The sequence below is a fragment of the Armigeres subalbatus genome, chromosome 1 (genome assembly GCF_024139115.2).
Source record: "Armigeres subalbatus isolate Guangzhou_Male chromosome 1, GZ_Asu_2, whole genome shotgun sequence".
Classification (NCBI taxonomy): domain Eukaryota; kingdom Metazoa; phylum Arthropoda; class Insecta; order Diptera; family Culicidae; genus Armigeres; species Armigeres subalbatus.
Window position 1 is genome coordinate 29,437,888 of NC_085139.1, and position 24,338 is coordinate 29,462,225.

The window sequence follows — 24,338 nt, forward strand, 5'->3', positions numbered from 1 at the left end:
ACTCCATGGGTAATAGTTCTGCCGGAGGCCTTATGAATTCAGCTTTTCGTTTGAAGCATCTTCTTTCGCGCCTGAATCTTTTCGTGTTTCAATCTTAGTTGCAGCAGCCACGCGGAACCGCACATATCATCCTCGGTTTTGGGTTTTACTGCAATTGAAATGGACTACTTATTTCTAATTCAGAAAATTTATGTTAATACTAATTGTTCACATTTATCTGGGATGATGGAGATGGAAAACATCCAGCAGCATATACACTAGAAATTAAGTCGTACCGTGCACGCACCTAACTTTGCGTAGCTCCTAACTTTGTGCATTTTGCGGTTATTTTTGTTATAGAATGCGTTTAAATTGAATTTCGAAATATAATTACAACTAGTCAGCACAATATACATGTTATTATAACAGCGCATGCATTTTGCCGCTGTCAAAATACAGATTTTTTATTTTATTAGTTGAAATTTGTACTGAAAACATTGAAAATGATCAAAATGGCGTGTTCTTAGCACAATTGAACAAGTGACGGTCTACCCGAAAAATTGTATTTTTTGTAAATTTTTACATTCTGTTACATCTTATTACACATGGATCGAATAATTATAATATTGTTGAAGCCATCTAATGAGAATTTGGTTTGTTATTTATATTTTTCGTTAAAATATATTATGCCCAGGCACGGCAAATGCTGGGTAAAGCGTACCATTGGTACTTCGCGTACCTGAAGGAATAAAATAGACCCCATCTCGCGGTCCTTAGCCTCTTACCCAGCAACTCCTATCCCTACCTCCCTGCGGTGCTGGCCGGGATACGAGCAACCTTAGGGAAGATCGGGTAACCAACCCCGGTGGGAACTATGGTCGTATGCTGACAGGGAAGGGGGGGTTTGCTCCTCTTCGGAGGTGCAAATCTTATTGAGCGTCTGTTCTCCATGTCAGGATCGGCTCACAACAGCGTCTGCTCTCCATGTTAGGGGCGGCTGATCATCGTCCGAGTGCCAGCGAGGGACTCTAAGTGAAACTGTGCACCATGGTCCACCGGAAATAAGGAGGAATGGTCCTCCGGAAATTTAGGGGGTTTGGTGTCAGGCCCTGCAAGCCAGCCTTTAAAAAATCTTAAGCAACGAACAATCAACAAGAGAGTACGGACCGGAACCATCGGCGAAGACCACTGCGGCGAAAAGGGACTAGCGATTGGAAACTCGGTTCGTGGAACTGCAAATCTCTCAACTTCATCGGGAGCACACGCATACTCGCCGATGTGCTCAAAGACCGTGGATTCGGCATCGTAGCGCTACAGGAGGTTTGTTGGAAGGGATCAATGGTGCGAACGTTTAGAGATAATCATACCATCTATCAGAGCTGCGGCAACACACACGAGCTGGGAACAGCTTTCATAGTGATGGGCGATATGCAAAGGCGCGTGATCGGGTGGTGGCCGATCAATGAAAGAATGTGCAAGTTGAGGATCAAAGGCCGGTTCTTCAACTTCAGCATAATCAACGTCCATAGCCCACACTCCGGAAGCACTGATGATGATAAGGACGCATTCTACGCGCAGCTGGAACGTGAGTACGACAGCTGCCCAAGCCACGACGTCAAAATCATCATAGGAGATTTGAACGCTCAGGTTGGCCAAGAGGAGGAGTTTAGACCGACTATTGGAAAGTTCAGCGCTCACCGGCTGACGAACGAAAACGGCCTACGACTAATTGATTTCGCCGCCTCCAAGAATATGGCCATTCGCAGCACCTACTTCCAACACAGCCTCCCGTATCGGTACACCTGGAGATCACCACTGCAGACTGAATCACAAATCGACCACGTTCTGATTGATGGACGGCACTTTTCCGACATTATCGACGTCAGGACATATCGTGGCGCTAACATCGACTCTGACCACTATCTGGTGATGGTTAAACTGCGCCCAAAACTATCCGTCATCAACAATGTTCGGTACCGACGACCGCCGCGGTACGACCTAGAGCGACTGAAGCAACCTGATGTCGCCACTGCATACGCGCAGCATCTCGAGGCAGCGTTGCCGGAAGAGGGTGAGCTCGATGGGGCCCCTCTTGAGGACTGCTGGAATACAGTCAAAGCAGCCATTAACGACGCAGCGGAGAACAACGTCGGGTATATGGGTCGAAGTCGACGGAACGATTGGTTCGACGAAGAGTGCAGACAGATTCTGGAGGAGAAGGACGCAGCGCGGGCGGTCGCGCTGCAGCAAGGTACCCGGCAGAACGTGGAACGTTATAGACGGAAGCGGAGACAACAGACCCGCCTTTTCAGGAGAAGAAACGCCGCCTGGAAGAAGCGGAGTGCGAGGAGATGGAACAGCTGTGCCGTTCTCAAGATACACGCAAGTTCTATCAGAAGCTCAACGCATCCCGCAAAGGCTTCGTGCCGCGAGCCGAAATGTGCCGGGATAAGGATGGGAGCATCTTGACGGACGAACGTGTGGTGATCGAAAGGTGGAAGCAGCACTACGAGGAACATCTGAATGGCGCTGAGAGTACAGGCAGTGAAAGTCAAGGTAGCGGAGGAGATGACTACGTCAGTTCAGCGGACGATGGAAGCCAACCAGCCCCCACCTTGAGGGAAGTTAAGGATGCCATTCAACAGCTAAAGACCAATAAAGCAGCTGGTAAGGATGGTATCGGAGCTGAGCTCATCAAGATGGGCCCGGAAAAGCTGGCCACTTGCCTGCACAAACTGATAGTCAGAATCTGTGAAACCGAACAGCTACCGGAGGAGTGGAAGGAGGGGGTTATATGCCCCATCTACAAGAAAGGCGACAAACTGGAGTGTGAGAACTTTCGAGCGATCACCATCCTTAATGCCGCCTACAAAGTGATATCCCAGATCATCTTCCGTCGTCTGTCACCATTAGTGAACGAGTTCGTGGGAAGTTATCAAGCCGGCTTCGTTGACGGCCGCTCGACAACGGACCAGATCTTTACTGTACGGAAAATCCTTCAAAAATGCCGTGAATACCAGGTCCCAACGCACCATCTGTTCGTTGATTTCAAGGCGGCATACGACAGTATAGACCGCGTAGAGCTATGGAAAATTATGGACGAGAACAGCTTCCCTGGGAAGATTACCAGACTGATCAAAGCAACGGTGGATGGTGTGCAAAACTGTGTGAAGATTTCGGGCGAACACTCCAGTTCGTTCGAATCGCGCCGGGGACTAAGACAAGGTGATGGACTTTCGTGCCTGTTGTTCAACATTGCGCTAGAAGGTGTCATGCGGAGAGCCGGGTGTAACAGCCGGGGTACGATTTTCAACAGATCCAGTCAATTTATTTGCTTCGCGGATGACATGGACATTGTCGGTCGAACATTTGCAAAGGTGGCAGAACTGTACACCCGCCTGAAACGTGAAGCAACAAAAGTTGGACTGGTGGTGAATGCGTCAAAGACAAAGTACATGCTTGTGGGCGGAACCGAGCGCGACAGGGCCCGCCTGGGAAGCAGTGTTACGATAGACGGGGATACCTTCGAGGTGGTCGAGGAATTCGTCTACCTCGGATCCTTGCTAACGGCTGACAACAACGTTAGTCGTGAAAACGAAGGCGCATCATCTGTGGAAGTCGGGCCTACTACGGGCTCCAGAAGAAACTGCGGTCGAAAAAGATTCGCCACCGCACCAAATGTATCATGTACAAGACGTTAATAAGACCGGTAGTCCTCTACGGACATGAAACATGGACAATGCTCGAGGAGGACTTGCAAGCACTCGGAGTATTCGAGAGACGGGTGCTTAGGACCATCTTTGGCGGTGTGCAAGAAGACGGTGTGTGGCGGCGAAGAATGAACCATGAGCTCGCCCAACTCTACGGCGAACCCAGTATCCAGAAGGTAGCTAAAGCCGGAAGGGTACGATGGGCAGGACATGTTGCAAGAATGCTGGACAGCAACCCTGCAAAGATGGTGTTCGCTTCCGATCCGGCAGGTACGAGACGGCGTGGAGCGCAGCGAGCGAGATGGGCAGACCAGGTGCAGAACGACTTGGCGAGCGTCGGGCGTATCCGAGGATGGAGAGATGCGGCCTCGAACCGTGTATTGTGGCGTCAAATTGTTGATTCAGTGTTATCTGTTTAGATGTTAACTAAATAAATGAAATGAATATTATGCCCAATGTATATAAAATATATTATGCCCAACCGTTTTTTAATACAGTGTACCTAATTTTGCGCACAACTCGTATTTCTTCGATATTTTCAACATTAAATTTTATGATATACCTCGTCGGAAAAGGGTTTGAACAGAAAAGTACTTTTGTTAGCTGTGGTCAATGTACATAAATAAGGCTGTACATACACCAACAGACGTGAAAACATACTAAGTATGTCGAATCATGAGAAAATGATGACGGGCATCCTCATTTTCTTAAATATGCTCATATATGCCTACTAATGGAATGAACATGATTTGTAATAGTAGTATTAGTTGAAAAAATAATATTTTGGTTGAAAAATTCTATGATAGACGCTTGCTTCGTGTTAGAAATTTTCTAAGCTATGTGCGCAAAGTTAGGCATATAATAAGGGGTCTGCTTTGAAGTTCAATTTACTATTTATTACAAATTTTCGTACCAAATTTAGTTCTCGAACATTAATATGATAATAATACAACAGCATGGAAACTATTTCAGGCGGATAGCTACTTTTTGTAAGTTGTGCGAGTTGATTAAAATTTGAATTTTCTTAACTGCGCAAAGTATGGTGCGTGCACGGTACTTACTCCATCGGTTTTTGCGCTTTCTTCGAAAGAACTTGCACTGTGTTCTCAATGAATGCATATAAATTAAATCGCAAGCAACGCTGGAAATTTTGTGACCTTTACCATGTCCATGGAATTTGATGGCGACGATGCTTAGGATTGGTATTCGGTCCTACTTTTCCATAGAATGTTTGATTGCAAATGAGATCTACACGCACAGCTGAAAGTATGCTCTTTTGGGCAGAAATACACTCTTTCGCGGGAGAATGGGACTACCCACAAAAGGAGTAAAATTTGATGCATAAAAAGGATATGTTTTACACACTTTCCTGTTTTTATGCATAAATTTTAATCATTTATGAATAAAAGATAGTCATAATTGTGCATAATATTTATTCCTTTTTGTGTGTAGTCCCATTCTCCCACGAAAGAGCGTACTTTGAAGTCATAATTGAATACTTTATAGTCAAAAGAGCATACTTCAAAGTCTTTTGTGTGTAAACTTTTTTAGCAGTGTAGATACTATCTCCTTCTTTGCTGATGTAATATTTATTACCAGTCACCCCAATAAAATAGGCAGAGCAATTGCAACGAACGTTGATTGAGTTCAAGTTGTCAATGTAAAATAAAAATTAAAGTTGCTAAGACGCTGCTGACGGTAAGTAAACTCTATATTCGAGAGTGAAAAGCTCACAGGTGGCAATCTCGTTGGCCTATTTGCGATCACTGACCGTGACACGGAGCTTACTGGACCCGACCATGTCAATGGTCATGACAGACGAAAATCGCTTTTCCAGATCTCTGCTGATCTGACTAATATTCAAGCGTTTGCCTTTGGGTCGGAAAAAAACAACATATGGCCCACTAGAGTCGAAAGGGTAGGCCTTGAGGCGGAGGGTCGTGAGGGGCGAAGTATCATTAGAGTAGAGTGGGGCAAGAGTACGCACTTAGTTTTCAATCGATCATGTAGCCCTTATGAAGCAAGCTTCTGCATATCAAATCAGTGTCGATGACTCATATACTCTTCCTTTATGTTACCCAGTGGAAAAAATATTGAAATTATTGAGATTCGTTTTAGTAGAACCTGTGAATATCCAAAATGGAAGCCGAAAAGGATCCACCTGAGTAGACGCTGTCGCACATCTTACCTGTATGGCGGTCAGCACTCGAAAGAGAGGAGACAGTTAAGGTTGTCTGTCTGAAAGGCGCTGTTGCGGTAGCACTCATTGAGTGCATTATGCGCAGGGGTGGATGACAAATATTGAGTTCATTATACACTGAAATGGAAGGTCTCTCTCACACCCACACATCCACCCTCCTCTCCAAAAAAGCATAAATAGATAACAAAAAAAAACAAGACGTAGTCCTATGTCAAAATAAATGTGAGCGAACTGCGCAATCTGCTTAAAATATTTTCAAATTTGGTAAGATGCAATCAGCGTGCAAATACCCAACTCAAAAGGCCTTTTAAAGAATTTTCATGGTTATTTGATCTTAATTTGGAGTAGATTTATTTAACCGTTTCCACTTTAATGTCAGAAAAAGGCCTTTTCATCTGACAATCAAATTTCACGGTAAAGTATTAACGAACGGGAGGAATAACAACTTTTACAATATTACGATAGTTATAACTGTGTGTGTAACGGCGAAGCGTGCTCCCGTTCAAGACCGTGCATTTATATACGTCATCGATTTTTGTTTATATTTTCCAAATTACTAATACGCTTTAAAATCTATCTTTTCGTCACCTTAGTAACAGCTGTAGTCATTGATGCTTGGATAAATAACAACTTTATTATTATATGTAATGTAAAAGAAGCTGAGTAACTAAAAGGAATTCTGATTATTGGTATTATTACATTGCTGTTGTTGATTTTTTTCTTATTCTCTTTCAACCATACGGACGTAATCTTTCAGGAACGAAGGTGTCTTCTTATCGCGGGTCGGTCGAGTTGTAGAAGTGCCTGTTTGTGTTTTGTCATTTCGGTGGACGACGTTTTTGGAAATCCCAGGCTCATTCTGTTCACGCCATTGACCAACTCTTTTGGTTTGTGACACATGCCGCTTAGCCAGTTTTCCATCTTCGCTGTTCAGGACCAGACTACCATTGCGTTGCTCGACGACAGTATACCGTGTAGGAGAAAACCGCGGATCTCCTTTTGTGCGATTGTGTCGCTCAATCACCACTTGGTCTCCTGGAGTGACCCTACATTTCCGTGCCCCGCGTCGCTCGTCTTCTCGTTGTTTTCCTTTGAGTTTTCCTTCAAGGTCCTTGCGTTCCAGCTGTTCTGGTTCAAATGTTGATGTGCCGCGATGGATCAAGGGTAATCCTCGCTTGATCCTGCGGCCATACATGACTTCCTCAGGTGGTACGGCAGTTACGCTATGCTCTGCAGCATTGTGAGCATTGATGGCGCTTTTTAGTTCGTCAATGTAATTAGTGCTATTACAGGTGGCAGTACACATAGCCTTATTTATCAATTTCATGCAGCTCTCTGCAAGTCCGTTTTGCTGCGGGAAAAGAGGTGTAGAGAATGTGAGTGTTACATCCCGCTGTTTGCAATATTCCGCAAAGTCAGTACTATTAAACGGCGGCCCATTATCTGTTCTTATAGCTTTTGGATAGCCTTCTTGTTGGAACACACTATCAAGAACTTTCCGTACGCATTCAAATTTTGTGGACTTTACAGGCCGAGCGATGATGAATCTAGATCTATAGTCAATTATAACTAAGATCAGAATGCCACCATATTTTATGTACGGCCCATTAAAATCCATTGCGATGGACTCCCATGCGGTCTTTGGAGCAAACACTCTCTCCATCGGTGTAGGCTTTTCCGGTTTTCCGTTTAAGCAGCATATTTTACATGATTCAACCCACTTCATAATATCTCCCGACATGCCAGGCCACCATACGCGTTGCCGCATAATGCTTTTCATCTTGGCAATGGATGGATGACCTTCGTGCGCAACTTCCAAGGCTCGTACTTGAAGAGACAAGGGTATTACAGCGCAACCTGTCTTGATGACGATTCCGTTTTGGATGGCCAAATCGCTCCCAACCAGTTGGTATTTTCGCAGATCCTTAGACCAAATCCCTGATTCGATTGCGCTTATTACCCTCAATAGCACGTCGTCCTCGCTGGTTTTGATTTTGATATCCGTTTCCGTCAAGAATTCAACGGCGTTCGCTTCTAACGTCGCAATTTCCCACGGACTCGTTTCTTCATCGAAAGACTCATCTTCTCCATTGTAGAGTCTCGAAGATGTATCTGCGATGTTCTCCCTACCGCGGACGTACTCAACGTCGTAGTTGTACGGGCTTAATCGGAGTGCCCACCCATCGGCCCGTGTCAGTGCTCGCTTAGATTCTTCTCTTGTGCGGTTAAGAATAAAAGTAATTCCCTGAGCGTCGGTACGGAGCGTGAAGCGTCTACCGAGCAAGAAGTACGAAAAATGTTCCACTGCCCAAACCGCCGCTAGGGCTTCCCTTTGGTTTTGTGGATACTTTTTTTCGGTAGGTGTTAGGGCCTTTGACGCGAAACTAATTACTCTTGAATCATGATTATCGCTTTCTTGAATCAGGACAGCTCCTAAAGCAACCGGTGATGCATCGGTATATAGGACGGTCTTTTCGTGTTCAGAGAAGAAACCTAATGATATCGTACATTCTATAATCCGCTGCTTGATTAACTTAAATGCCTCGCTTTGTTCGTGATCCCATAACCACGACTTCGATGTAGTAGCGTTCCATAGTGGGCTCGAGATCTTTGCGAAATTCGCAATATAAGGACTGAGAAATGACGCGAGCCCTAAAAACTACGGAGTTCTGACAGTGTCGTAGGTTCTCTGAAGCTGCGTACACTTTTGGTCTTTTCATGATCGATATGGAACCCATCGGAATCAAGCTCGTGGCCGAGGAATTTCAACCTGGTTTGGTCAAATTCACATTTCTTCATATTTAACGTCAAATTATTATCTTTCAGGATCTGTAGCACTTTAGCAACTGTTGCTCGAAGACCTTCCAGCGAATCGGAGAAGATGAGAATGTCGTCTATGAATACAATGACGTTATCGATGTCTTTCAGAATGCGAGCCATCTCCCGCTGAAAGATCTCAGGCGCGCAATTAACGCCGAACATGAGGCGAGTAAACCTGTACATCCCATCTTCGGCTAGGAATGTAGTTAGGTCTCGTGATTCCTCTGATAACTCGAGATGGTAAAAGGCGTTACTCAAATCAAGTTTAGAGAAAAACCTGGCGCCGTTAAGTTTTATTCTCATCTCATCGAGCAATGGTAGCCTATAGTATTCACGGTTTATGGCCCGATTGGGAGCGCGCATATTGACTACGAGCCTAAAGTCGTTGCTCCCCTTGGCCACAGCGGACATGCCACTTATCCAGGTCGGAGCGGAAGTGGCTGTCGTGACTTCATGAAACCGCACGTCCTCGCGTCAACGAAATCGTTTCAAAACTGATTCATTCCTCTCCACCGCACTCAGTCATACACGCTCAAACAGAAGTCCCAAATTCATCACATTTAGACTAACTTCCGAAAATAGCCGAATATATTTTTCGATTCATATCATATGTTCTCTACATTCACCTTCTCCTCTACTCTCAAAGTCAAATGTGTGGGATTGTAATTTACACTTTCTACTCTAATTTTATGAACACAAAATTGAACATTTCAACTCTTGATAACAAGCTATTAGTTAAGCTGCTGAATTAGATTATTCCCTCATGGGTCCTGTTTTCCATGCTCATAGAAGTATTCCAGCATCAAAGCAGACAAACGAATCTCAATTGTACCCAAATTTACACATTCGATAACTAACAACTACTGATTTTGGGTATGCCTTCAAGGGCAGAGTTTTTCTGGTTCATAACATCCTTCCAGCATCAAATCAGAAAATATTGGACTAACTTCTTTGTACACAAATTTATACGTTCTAACACCCGATAACTAACTGCCGCTGATTTTGACTATGCCGTCATAGGTAGAGTTTTCCAGGCTCATAACATCCTTCCAGCATCAAATCAGAAAATATTTGACTAACTTCTCTGTACACAAATTTATACGTTCTCACACCCGATAACTAACAGCTGCTGATTTTGACTATGCCTTCAAGGGTAGAGTTTTCCAGGCTCATAACATCCTTCCAGCATCAAATCAGAAAATATTGGACTTACTTCTCTGTACACAAATTTATACGTTCTAACATCCGATAACTAACAACTGCTGATTTTGACTATGCCTTCATGGGTAGAGTTTCCAGGCTCATAACATCCTTCCAGCATCAAATCAGAAAATATTTGACTAACTTCTCTGTACACAAATTTGTACGTTCTCACACCCGATAACTAACAGCTGCTGATTTTGACTATGCCTTCAAGGGTAGAGTTTTCCAGGCTCATAACATCCTTCCAGCATAAAATCAGAAAATATTGGACTTATTTCTCTGTACACAAATTTATACGTTCTAACACCCAATAACTAACAACTGCTGATTTTGACTATGCCTTCATGGGTAGAGTTTTCCAGGCTCATAACATCCTTCCAGCATCAAATCAGAAAATATTTGACTTACTTCTCTGTACACAAATTTACACGCTCTCACACCCGATAACTAACAACTGCTGATTTTGACTATGCCTTCAAGGGTAGAGTTTTCCAGGCTCATAACATCCTTCCAGCATCAAATCAGAAAATATTGGACTTATTTCTCTGTACACAAATTTATACGTTCTAACACCCAATAAATAACAACTGCTGATTTTGACTATGCCTTCATGGGTAGAGTTTTCCAGGCTCATAACATCCTTCCAGCATCAAATCAGAAAATATTGGACTTACTTCTCTGTACACAAAATTTATACGTTCTCACACCCGATAACTAACAGCTGCTGATTTTGACTATGCCTTCAAGGGTAGAGTTTTCCAGGCTCATAACATCCTTCCAGCATCAAATCAGAAAATATTGGACTTATTTCTCTGTACACAAATTTATACGTTCTAACACCCAATAACTAACAACTGCTGATTTTGACTATGCTTTCATGGGTAGAGTTTTCCAGGCTCATAACATCCTTCCAGCATCAAATCAGAAAATATTTGACTTACTTCTCTGTACACAAATTTACACGCTCTCACACCCGATAACTAACAACTGCTGATTTTGACTATGCCTTCAAGGGTAGAGTTTTCCAGGCTCATAACATCCTTCCAGCATCAAATCAGAAAATATTGGACTTATTTCTCTGTACACAAATTTATACGTTCTAACACCCAATAAATAACAACTGCTGATTTTGACTATGCCTTCATGGGTAGAGTTTTCCAGGCTCATAACATCCTTCCAGCATCAAATCAGAAAATATTGGACTTACTTCTCTGTACACAAAATTTATACGTTCTCACACCCGATAACTAACAGCTGCTGATTTTGACTATGCCTTCAAGGGTAGAGTTTTCCAGGCTCATAACATCCTTCCAGCATAAAATCAGAAAATATTTGACTAACTTCTCTGTACACAAATTTATACGTTCTCACACCCGATAACTACCAGCTGCTGATTTTGACTATGCCTTCAAGGGTAGAGTTTTCCAGGCTCATAACATCCTTCCAGCATCAAATCAGAAAATATTTGAGGTACGCCTCTGTACACAAATTTATACGCTCTCACCCGATAACTACCAGCTGCTGATTTTGACTATGCCTTCAAGGGTAGAGTTTTCCAGGCTCATAACATCCTTCCAGCATCAAATCAGAAAATATTGGACTTATTTCTCTGTACACAAATTTATACGCTCTCACACCCGATAACTAACAGCTGCTGATTTTGACTATGCCTTCAAGGGTAGAGTTTTCCAGGCTCATAACATCCTTCCAGCATCAAATCAGAAAATATTGGACTTATTTCTCTGTACACAAATTTATACGTTCTAACACCCAATAACTAACAACTGCTGATTTCGACTATGCCTTCATGGGTAGAGTTTTCCAGGCTCATAACATCCTTCCAGCATCAAATCAGAAAATATTTGACTTACTTCTCTGTACACAAATTTAAACGCTCTCACACCCGATAACTAACAGCTGCTGATTTTGACTATGCCTTCAAGGGTAGAGTTTTCCAGGCTCATAACATCCTTCCAGCATCAAATCAGAAAATATTGGACTTACTTCTCTGTACACAAATTTATACGTTCTAACATTCGATAACTAACAACTGCTGATTTTGACTGTGCCTTCATGGGTAGAGTTTCCAGGCTCATAACATCCTTCCAGCATCAAATCAGAAAATATTGGACTTACTTCTCTGTACACAAATGTATACGTTCTAACACCCGATAACTAACAGCTGCTGATTTTGACTATGCCTTCAAGGGTAGAGTTTTCCAGGCTCATAACATCCTTCCAGCATCAAATCAGAAAATATTGGACTTATTTCTCTGTACACAAATTTATACGTTCTAACACCCAATAACTAACAACTGCTGATATTGACTATGCCTTCATGGGTAGAGTTTTCCAGGCTCATAACATCATTCCAGCATCAAAATATATACGTTCTAACACCCGATAACTAACAGCTGCTGATTTTGACTATGCCTTCATGGATAGAATTTTCCAGGCTCATAACATCCTTCCAGCATAAAATCAGAAAATATTGGACTTACTTCTCTGTACACAAATTTATACGTTTTAACACCCGATAACTAACAGCTGCTGATTTTGACTATGCCTTCATGCGTAGAGTCACTCCAGAGATGGATTTCCTTGACCCAACTAGGTCCGATGGCGATTCCGACCATCGACCAACTCACTCCAGAGTTGGATTTCCCTGACCCAACTAGGTCCGATGGCGATTCCGGCCATTGGCCAACTCACTCCAGAGTTGGATTTCCTTGACCCAACTAGGTCCTATGGCGATTCCAGCCATTGACCAACTCACTTCAGAGTTGAATTTCCCTGACCCAACTAGGTCCGACGGCGATTTCGGCCATCGACCAACTCACTCCATAGTTGGATTTCCCTGACCCAACTAGGTCCGATGGCGATTCCGGCCATCGACCAACTCTCTCCAGAGTTGGATTTCCCTGACCCAACTAGGTCCGATGGCGATTCCGGCCATCGACCAACTCACTCCAGAGTTGGATTTCCTTGACCCAACTAGGTCCGATGGCGCTCCTGGCCATCGACCAACTCACTCCAGAGTTGGATTTCCCTGACCCAACTACGTCCGATGGCGATTCCGGTCATCGACCAACTCACTCCAGAGTTGGATTTCCTTGACCAAACTAGGTCCGATGGCGATTCCGGCCATCGACCAACTCACTCCAGAGTTGGATTTCCTTGACCCAACTAGGTCCGATGGCGATTTCGGCCATCGATCAGTTCACTCCAGAGTTAAATTTCCTTGACCCAACTAGGTCCGACGGCGATTCCGGCCATCGACCAACTCTCTCCAGAGTTGGATTTCCTTGACCCAACTAGGTCCGATGGCGATTCCGGCCATCGACCAACTCACTCCAGAGTTGGATTTCCCTGACCCAACTAGGTCCGACGGCGATTCCGGCCATCGACCAACTCACTCCAGAGTTTGATTTCCTTGACCAAACTAGGTCCGATGGCGATTCCGGCCATCGACCAACTCACTCCAGAGTTGGATTTCCCTGACCCAACTACGTCCGATGGCGATTCCGGTCATCGACCAACTCATTCCAGAGTTAAATTTCCCTGAGCCAACTAGGTCCGACGGCGATTCCGGCCATCGACCAACTCACTGCAGAGTTGGATTTCTCTAACCCAACTAGGTCCAACGGCGATTCCAGCCATCGACCAACTCACTCCATAGTTGGATTTCGCTGACCCAACTAAGTCCGTCGGCGATTCTGGCCATCAACCAACTCACTCCAGAGTTGGATTTCCCTGACCCGATGGCGATTCCGGCCATCGACCATCTCACTCCAGAGTTGGATTTCCCTGACCCAACTAGGTCCGACGGCGATTCCGGCCATCGACCAACTCACTCCAGAGTTGGATTTCCCTGACCCAACTAGGTCCGACGGCGATTCCGGCCATCGACCAACTCACTCCAGAGTTGGATTTCCCTGACCCAACTAGGTCCGACGGCGATTCCGGCCATCGACCAACTCACTCCAGAGTTGGATTTCCTTGACCCAACTAGGTCCGATGGCGATTCCGGCCATCGACCAACTCACTCCAGAGTTGAATTTCCTTGACCCAACTAGGTCCGACGGCGATTCCGGCCATCGACCAACTCACTCCAGAGTTGGATTTCCCTGACCCAACTAGGTCCGACGGCGATTCCGGCCATCGACCAACTCACTCCAGAGTTGGATTTCCTTGACCCAACTAGGTCCGACGGCGATTCCGGCCGTCGACCAACTCACTCCAGAGTTGGATTTCCTTGACCCAACTAGGTCCGACGGCGATTCCGGCCATCGACCAACTCACTCGAGAGTTGGATTTCCTTGACCCAACTAGGTCCGATGGCGATTCCGGCCATTGACCAACTCACTCCATAGTTGAATTTCCCTGACCCAACTAGGTCCGACGGCGATTCCGTCCATCGACCAACTCACTCCAGAGTTGGATTTCCTTGACCCAACTAGGTCCGATGGCGATTCCGGCCGTCGACCAACTCACTCCAGAGTTGGATTTCCTTGACCCAACTAGGTCCGACGGCGATTCCGGCCATCGACCAACTCACTCCAGAGTTGGATTTCCTTGACCCAACTAGGTCCGATGGCGATTCCGGCCATTGACCAACTCACTCCAGAGTTGAATTTCCCTGACCCAACTAGGTCCGACGGCGATTCCGGCCATCGACCAACTCACTCCAGAGTTGGATTTCCCAGACCCAACTAGGTCCGACGGCGATTCCGGCCATCGACCAACTCACTCCAGAGTTGGATTCACTTGACCCTACTAGGTCCGATGGCGATTCCGGCCATCGACCAACTCACTCCAGAGTTGGATTTCCTTGACCCAACTAGGTCCGATGGCGATTCCGGCCATCGACCAACTCACTCCAGAGTTGGATTTCCCTGACCCAACTAGGTCCGACGGCGATTCCGGCCGTCGACCAACTCACTCCAGAGTTGGATTTCCTTGACCCAACTAGGTCCGACGGCGATTCCGGCCATCGACCAACTCACTCGAGAGTTGGATTTCCTTGACCCAACTAGGTCCGATGGCGATTCCGGCCATTGACCAACTCACTCCATAGTTGAATTTCCCTGACCCAACTAGGTCCGACGGCGATTCCGTCCATCGACCAACTCACTCCAGAGTTGGATTTCCTTGACCCAACTAGGTCCGATGGCGATTCCGGCCGTCGACCAACTCACTCCAGAGTTGGATTTCCTTGACCCAACTAGGTCCGACGGCGATTCCGGCCATCGACCAACTCACTCCAGAGTTGGATTTCCTTGACCCAACTAGGTCCGATGGCGATTCCGGCCATCGACCAACTCACTCAAGAGTTGGATTTCTTCGACCCAACAAGGTCCGATGGCGATTCCGGCCATCGATCAACGCACTCCAGAGTAGTATTTCTTCGATCCAACTAGGTGCGATAGCGATTCCGGCCATCGACCAACTCACTCCAGAGTTGGGGTTTCTCGACACAACCAGGTCCGATGCGATTCCGGCAATCGACCAATTCACTCCAGAGTTGAATTGCTTCGACCCAACTAGGTCTGATGGCGATCCCGGCCATCGACCAACTCACTCCAACTAGGTTCAACAGCGATTCCAGCCATCGACCAACTCACTCAAGAGTTGGATTTCTTCGACCCAACTAGGTCCGATGGCGATTCCGACCATTGACCAACTCACTTCAAAGTTGGAATTAATCAATTAACACAATAAATTTTGAACATCAGTGAATCATCAGCATGCGGAATCGTAAAAAAACGTATTAACTTTATACTAGCTCACATAATGAAAATCAAGATTCTATTCAGTCAGAATATTATGTATATTGTTACAAAAGTCATTATTTGCATTGTACAGTTCCAGGCCAAAACTCAACATATCATCATCAGCATTTATTAATTATTAGCTGACAAGACAATTCATGTGCTACATTGTGGTCGAGAACGTTTGCTATGTGAACTTTGCAAACAAATCGAAATTATAGTTTTCCAAAATTTCACTCGTGACCTATACCTGACATCAGTGAGAAACAATAGTAGTAACTTACGTCGACCATAATATGTTCATAAATCTTTAACAACTCTATTGCTTTTGCATCTGTGCTTCGATTTGCATGTTCATTGCGAGGAATCTCGCGATATTTACATATAGCTTCTTCTTCCTCATCTTGGAAACAACATTGGAAGAAATTTTACCGTATATTCACAGAGATTGGTTTTACGTAAAACAATTAAAGAATTATAGACAAACCTCCGCTTCAATATTGTCATAATTTTACTTTCAAATCTAAATCTGTCAAAACGATTTCAATTTCAAAGCAAACATTCCTCCATGATTGCTCGGAATGTGACAGGTGACAAGGAGTCCGTTACATTTTAATTAAAATACCCCAGCTTTCGTTTTAGCATGACGATTATATAATTATCAGCACCACATAACATGATGCATGCGACTGTCTTCTTCCGTACCCCTCTTTTTTAATACGCTTGTACATCGCAAGGGATGGAAAACAAAACCAATCATCAAAATCCACTATATTACTTTAGAGACTCACTTACAAATTATGCATCCCAAGATAAACACTCGGATTGTGATCATCTCCATCAGCCTCTGTCGAATCGCCCCGGAGCGCAAAAATATATATCAATTTCGAAGAAAACATTTTATCCTAAATATTGGTACATTGAATAGACTCTCGCTATTATCAACAACACAACATTGACAAACCAGTGACAAAAGACAACACCACAAGACGGCAACATGAGCCAACCATAACCTTATCTGTCACTGTACGCACACTAACATAAACTTATAACCAACAACCCAAAAACTAACTTCGATAATCAGTGAAGAAGACGGAGCACTCAACACGCAAATTCCATGCATTCCACAGAATCCTTCCACTTGAAACCAATTATCACAGATGTGGTAGTAGCGGATTGACAAACGCAACAAAAAAGACGCACTGGCCGAGCATAAACTTTCTTTTGGGAGCAAAAGTTCGCGAACCGACTGCGACATTGTCGTGACTTCATGAAACCGCACGTCCTCGCGTCAACGAAATCGTTTCAAAACTGATTCATTCCTCTCCACCGCACTCAGTCATACACGCTCAAACAGAAGTCCCAAATTCATCACATTTAGACTAACTTCCGAAAATAGCCGAATATATTTTTCGATTCATATCATATGTTCTCTACAGTGGCCTTTTCAATTATTCCGCGCGATTCCATTTCGTGCAGTCTTTGCCTTGCGGCTTCTCTGTAAATTTTATCAAAGACGATTCTATTACATTGATGTACCTATTACTCAATAATTTTTTTTATAACATGTTGTTTTAAAAGTATTTTTGTTACAATATGGTTTCACTCACCGGTATGCTGCTGGCACATTGTAGTAGGCGTTTTTAGTTGGTGGAATATTCGGGTTGACACTAAACTTTACTTTTACGCCTGGCATTATCGGGAAAATTCCTTCGTTTTCACAGCTGTTCACGCTGTTGCTGATAAGTAGCAGTCCCATGTCGCTTGCAGTAGACCGTCCAAGGAGGGATCTTTTCCCTCTAAGTACGACGTGAAAGATAGCAGGTTTGATCAATTCCGATGAACATGGTTTAATGGTATTGATTTTAGCTTTGAAGCTGCATTCGATGACTATCGGATCCTGTGATCCATATGCGTGGAATTTGTTCCTTGAATTACGGCCAATCATTTCAATCGTTGCTACGCCTTGTCTGGTCTCACGTTCAAGCTGTTCCCAGTCTTTCCCACCAATGATATTCGCATCAGCACCCGAGTCTATTAAAAAGCTTATAGGACTGGAAGATCCGACAGAGCAGTCTATCAAGGCGTCATCTAAGGATAGTGCATTAACTTCCTGCGTTCAATAATAATCAAGAATATGTGTATCAGTATGAATTCAACTTTATTAGAACAAAACAAAAGATAAAGAAGTGAACATCGTCAGTTAAGATTATTCTTTAAGTACCTGCTTGGCATTCTCGTATTCGTGTTCTCTCGATGATGTACTGTCCATGGATCTTTCTCTGCGATCATACTGCATGGTGTTCAGTTGTTTCTGGCGACATGCTGCAACAAAATGTCCGCGCTTCCCACACTTGTTACAATTACGGTTTAGCGCCGGACATTGCCCGTTACGATGGCTGTACAGGAAACATCGCGCACATCTGGAACGGCGTTCTTCTGTCCACTGGGTCGGTGTATTTCCACGAATTCGTTTGCTCGATGTCTCCATATTTCTAGAGTTTGCGTTTGGCCGCTTACGATTACTCCGATCGTACGACTTGGAACGATGTAGTCTGTTGACTTCGAAAGGGTCCGGGCGGTTTGTCTCGGCTTGAAATGCCTCATCTCTCGTCGCTGACTGGACAATAAAATTAGTCTCGTATCCGTATGTGCGGGCTTGCTTAACCAATTCCCGGTTTTTTAATCCACTTAGTAACTGTGCTCGTACGAATCTATCTTCGTCTTCTGTGCTGTAGTTGCACGAGCGCACCTTGCACATTAGCCTCGCATGAAAAGCGACTGCGGCCTCGCCGTTCTCTTGCTTCATTCTAGAGAAGGCTTCGTGTTCGGCGGCAGTGTCTGTCATCGAACGGAAGTAGCATTTGATATTTTCGACGAAGATTCGATAGCAGTCCGAGTTGGTCAAGCTTGGTCGTAGTTTAGCAGCTTTAATTATCTCTTGTAGTTCATTACCCATTGAGAGAAACAGCAATTGTGTCCTTTTACCGGGTCATTCATGTTGCTGAGCGAAGCTGCAATCTCGAAATTTTCGAGGTAGCGGTTCCACTCCTCCCACATTTTGTTGGCAGCGATGCCACTAGGAAACGGTTTTATATGTTCCCATCGAATGCTGGAGGAGTTACTTCCGCTGGAGTTTGTGCAAGAATTGACATCGTTGGATAGGTTCCAGCTGTTGTCCTGACTTTCACTGGGAGTGGTTCTGGGTGTGGGCTGAAAACGCATCAAAGCCTCATTTATGCCAGCGATCATTTTTTCCATCCGGTCCATTCGTTCCGTGTTTCTTGCTTGTTCTGTTATATCGCTACTGGTATTTCCAACCGAGACAGTTTCAGGAATGAGATGAGATTCGATGTAGTTCGAAGCCTGAGAAGCTGTGCCTGATGATGGGCTAGTAATACACGTGACCTTTTCTGTGGCGTTGCTGTCACCGATGTCAGAAACGTAATTTTCGCTGTCTGAGCTGCTACTGGTGTCGTCAGCACTATCACTGTTTGAATCGGCTTGATGGTCTGTAGACGTATTCCTGCTAGCTGAGTCGCCACCGACGATCAAATTCTCCTCCTCGTCGTTCAAAATTTCTCCCTCTTCGGATAGGGAACCGACTGGTCGGACATATTTGCCTTCGTTTGCCATTTCGACTGGCTTGCACTCAGCACACTCAGTTCAATGTAACACTCTCTGTAATGAAAGCGACAAGTATTCGTGATAGTATTATACGGTAACCAAAAAAAACAAAACAAAGAGAATTGGAGGGGCATCGAGGCAGAATTCGTGTTATGGTATGTTTGTTCAAAATAAATGTATGTTTTGATCTTGGCATTTGCACAATTTTATCCGATTTACTACAATTTTACCCGCTTGATGCGCGATCTTTTCGGTTCGGTATTAAATGCAAGGTAGTGTTCGTTTGTATGATGCGCGATTTTTCTGATCCGCCATTCGCTGCGCAACCATTTTGTCCGTTTGATGAGCGATCTTTAAGATCCGCTATTGGGTGCGCGACAATTTTGTCCGCTTGATGCGCGATCTTTTCGATCCGCTGTTGGCAGCGCGACCATTTTGTCCGCTTGATGCGCGATCTTTTCGATCCGCTGTTGGCTGCGCGACCATTTTGTCCGCTTGATGCGCGATCTTTTCGATCCGCTGTTGGCTGCGCGACCATTTTGTCCGCTTATGCGCGATCTTTTCGATCCGCTATTGGAGTGCGCGACAATTTTTGTCCGCGTGATGCGCGATCTCTTCAATCCGCAGTTAAGTGCGCGACACTTATGTCCGCTTGGTGCGCGATACTAGTATCCGCTTTCAGAATAGGCGACTATGTTCTTCTTTTATACACGATTGTACTAGTTCGTTTTTATACAAAGGTTTACTTCAATACGTTAGCACATTTTTCACTTCGCCATTTTGTTCGATGTTACAAAAATAGAGTTCTCTTTAGTCGATTCTTCTTTTGAATGGCTTTCACCGGGAAATGGGTTAAAAAGAATATATCTTTGCCTGATTGCTCAAAGTGGATCCTTTTCGGAAAAGGTTCTGAATTGATGTTGCGCAAATATCGCAACACCTGTCGTACGGTCGCCATTGTGAATATCCAAAATGGAAGCCGAAAAGGATCCACCTGAGTAGACGCTGTCGCACATCTTACCTGTATGGCGGTCAGCACTCGAAAGAGAGGAGACAGTTAAGGTTGTCTGTCTGAAAGGCGCTGTTGCGGTAGCACTCATTGAGTGCATTATGCGCAGGGGTGGATGACAAATATTGAGTTCATTATACACTGAAATGGAAGGTCTCTCTCACACCCACACAGAACCCTTATTGCAAGACAAGTGAAAAACGCACTCTTACCCCACCGGTGGGGTAAAAGTGCGCATCGGGTGGGGTAAGAGTACGCATTTATCCAATCATGTGCTTTAAGTATATATTAACACAAATAAAAGTTAATAACATTTAATTGATGTTTAATGAGCATATATTAGGGAATGTTTAAAGATTACGTAACTCTTAAAGGGGGAGGGGGTCCTAAAAAGGTGCACTTTCATACGAAAAACCATTGTTTTTTTTTATATATACAAAAAACTACTGAGGTAAAAATATATATCAGGTTTCCCGTGGCGTATACAAAGGCATTTTCCTTAAAGAAAGTCCCCCAATCACGTAACGTAAAATTTGGCTATTATATCACCCCTCCCCCCTATCTTACACTGTTTGTATGAATCCTCTAAAAATATATATGGATCTTCACACATCTCGCAACCCCTCCCAGCTAAACGTTGCGTAATTTATGAATGTTTCTTTTGATTAAATGAAATTATCATTCAGATGAAATTGTGTTTTCGTACTATGTTTAGGTGTACAACAAGTCCTAATACAATTTCATTATTTCGCTTCAGTGCTTTGTTCGCTAAGTCCTTTCTAACACTGATTTACTTCAACTTATCCTAAAAACTTGTGATAATTTCGTATTCTGTCCCTTTTTTCTTAGTTGTGGATCTTTACGCTTTGGAAGAAGTCTTATTTCGGCCGGAGATACGGGTTTGACATCATAACTTAAAGATTCATATGCGTACTCTTGCCCCACCCGTTCCTGCGTACTTTTACCCCACAGTCCCAAAAATTATTCAAGTAATGGTTTTGACTTCTTGGAAAACCAACCGGATTGGTGTTCTGTACCATAAAGTACTCTATACAATAGGTTATCGAAATGGTATAATGTTCATCTGATTGAACGTATATATGATAATGAAATACTAGTTGCGGAAACCCTATTATTTTTAGCAAAATGACCAAAGAGTTATCTACCTCCATATCTCTCTTGTTGTTTATTCAAATCGTTTACAATTACACATGATAATAGTTGGCCAGAATACCTGTCAAACTGATGCAGTGCTGCCAGTTTATCTTTTTTTATTACTTCAAAAAATCGAAAACGTACTCTTACCCCACGCGCACTCTTGCCCCACTCTACTCTATTCACTGGACTTATGGTGGTAGTGTTGCTTATTTCCATTCTACTCTGGGATGGAACACCAGAATGCAACAAAGGGTCATTGGATAGGGAATTCGACGAACCCCCACCGCCTTCGCCTTCGTGCATTGCGGAGACCAAGCGTCCCGCTGCAGCGAGGCACACACACTTATTTAAAGAACACTTATCACAGGGAGAGTAAAAAAAATTAAAGCAAAAATAACTATTTATCTAACAGGGAGGGGAATGGAAGAAACAAAAACTAACTACAGACTATAATAACTTATCGATAAAGATGGTGAAGAATAGGGAGACAACGAGGGGAAATTTCAAACACTTAGCTTTCTACCAGTGGCGTTTCCCTAACCTCAATCTACCTGTGCACTGGACTTAAATTTAAGGAATTGGTGTGCGGAAATGCATAGAATAACTAGATGTTGATTAGTTTATACGACTCTGATAATTTTATTTTCCATTTGGGCTGTCAAAATATCAAAATTTTCATTTTTTGGGTCAGTGCACAGGTAAAAAGTGAAGTTACGCGACGCCACTGCTTTCTACTGCTGCGTCGACTAGACGCAGTACGCACTAGACGATAGCACGTAGTACGATGCCCGAGGCGTATGTGTTGGTCTTCTTCTCACCAACCGCACACTGCGAACGGATGGCTTTGGGCTGCACTAGTGGCGATGATCCGATCGACGTTTGCTGCTGTCTACTTGCACACCACGGAAGACGACGGCGTGCGGGGGGCAGCGATGAAGCGATGAAGATTGGCTTGGCTGATGCGCACGATGACGCTTGCAAACACGCGATTTTTGCAGAAAACGCGCGAAAACTCAATTAACGGATACTTAATTGCTTCGCAAATAAGCTCCGCTTCCTTGTCACAGCTAAAAGAAGTCCTTCACTTGACACAAGCGGTAAAAACTCGAAAGAACGACGAGGAAAAAACCGAACAAGGACCCGGAGATACAAGACTGACGACTGTCTCGCACGGTAGCTCGACATGGAATGAAAGTCTAAACTTGATGGTCAAAAAAGTCTAAACTTGATGGTCAAAAAATCACCCTAAAGGCCTTTGTGCGACCTCTAAACTTCAATATTTTGGCCTGAAATTCTGAGGCTACTCTTTTTTTGCCATAAAAAATCGTTAAAGCACACGAATTCCAGGTTTCGGAAACATTCGAAAAATAAGCCGCACCCTACTGTACAGCATTTTTCTGGATACTTGGTGTCTCTCGAATACTCCGAGTGCTTGCAAGTCTTCCTCGAGCATAGTCCATGTTTCATGTCCGTAGCGGACTATTGGTCTTATCAGCGTCATGTACATTTCACATTTGGTGTGGTGTGGTAAATCTTTTTTGACTGCAGTTTCTTCTGGATATAATAATACATAGATATAATTTTACCGGCTCCGGATATCCAGGAAATCCATAGGGAGATTGGCCGGCTGAAGAACAACAAAACCCCTGGGGTTGACCAACTACCAGGAGAGCTATTTAAACACGGTGGTGAGGCACTGGCTAGAGCGTTGCACTGGTACATTACCAAGATTTGGGAGGAGGAAGTTTTGCCGCAGGAGTGTATGGAAGGGGTCGTGTGTCCCATCTACAAAAAGGACGATAAGCTGGATTGTAGCAACTACCGCGCAATCACATTGCTGAACGCCGCCTACAAGGTACTCTCCCAAATTTTATGCCGTCGACTTGCACCAATTGCAAGGGAGTTCGTGGGGTAGTACCAGGCGGGTTTTATGAGCGAGCGCTCCATGTTCGCCATTCGTCAAGTACTGCAGAAATACCGCGAAAACACTTCAAAGCCGCATATGATACAATCGATCGGGACCAGCTATGGCAGCTAATGCACGAACACGGATTTCCGGATAAACTGACACGTTTGATCAAAGCGACGACGGATCGGGTGATGTGCGTAGTTCGAGTTTCAGGGGCATTATCGAGTCCCTTCGAAACCCGTAGAGGGTTACGGCAAGGTGATGGTCTTTCGAATCTTCTTTTCAACATCGCTTTGGAAGGGGTAATACGGGAGCAGGGATTAACACTAGCGGTACATTTTCAATAAGTCCGTCCAACTATTTAGCTTCGCCGACAACATAGATATTATGGCACGTAACTTTGAGAAGATGGAGGAAGCCATCAGACTGAAGAGGGAAGCTAAGCGGATCGGACTAGTCATCAAAACGTCGAAGACGAACTACATGATAGAAAGAGATTCAAGAGAAGACAATGTGAGCCACCCACCGCGAGTTTGCATCCGTGGTGACGAAATCGAGGTGGTCGAAGAATTTGTGTACTTGGGCTCACTGGTGACTGCCGAAAATTATACCAGCAGAGAAATTCGGAGACGCATACTGCCGTGAATCTCATATCTGTCCCATCTTTTCTGGGTTTCTTATTCATATGGGACAAATATGCGATTCACGTCAGCATAGTGGCTGGAAATCGTACGTACTTTGGACTCCGCAAAACGCTCCAATCGAATAGAGTTCGCCGTCGTACCAAACTGACAATCTATAAAACGCTCATTAGACCGGTAGTCCTCTACGGACACGAGACCTGGACGATGCTCGTGGAGGACCAACGCGCTCTAAGAGTTTTCGGAAGGAAAGTGCTGCGTACCATCTATGGTGGGGAGTAGATGGCGGATGGTACGTGGAGGAGGCGAAT

General features: G+C 44.4%; 1 protein-coding gene and 1 pseudogene across 1 annotated transcript; both read right to left on the reverse strand.

The window, feature by feature from the left end:
* Positions 1-9: 9 nt before the first annotated feature.
* LOC134223376 (uncharacterized) lies at positions 10-18,662 on the reverse strand. Its single transcript, XM_062702523.1, has 3 exons — positions 17,908-18,662; positions 17,294-17,796; positions 10-148 (listed from the first exon to the last, which is right to left on the reverse strand). The coding sequence occupies exons 1-3, from the start codon at positions 18,640-18,642 to the stop codon at positions 127-129; spliced, it is 1,260 nt and encodes a 419-aa protein (XP_062558507.1). The 5' UTR covers positions 18,643-18,662; the 3' UTR covers positions 10-126.
* Positions 13,698-14,416, reverse strand: LOC134208224 (uncharacterized; annotated as a pseudogene).
* Positions 18,663-24,338: the final 5,676 nt, after the last annotated feature.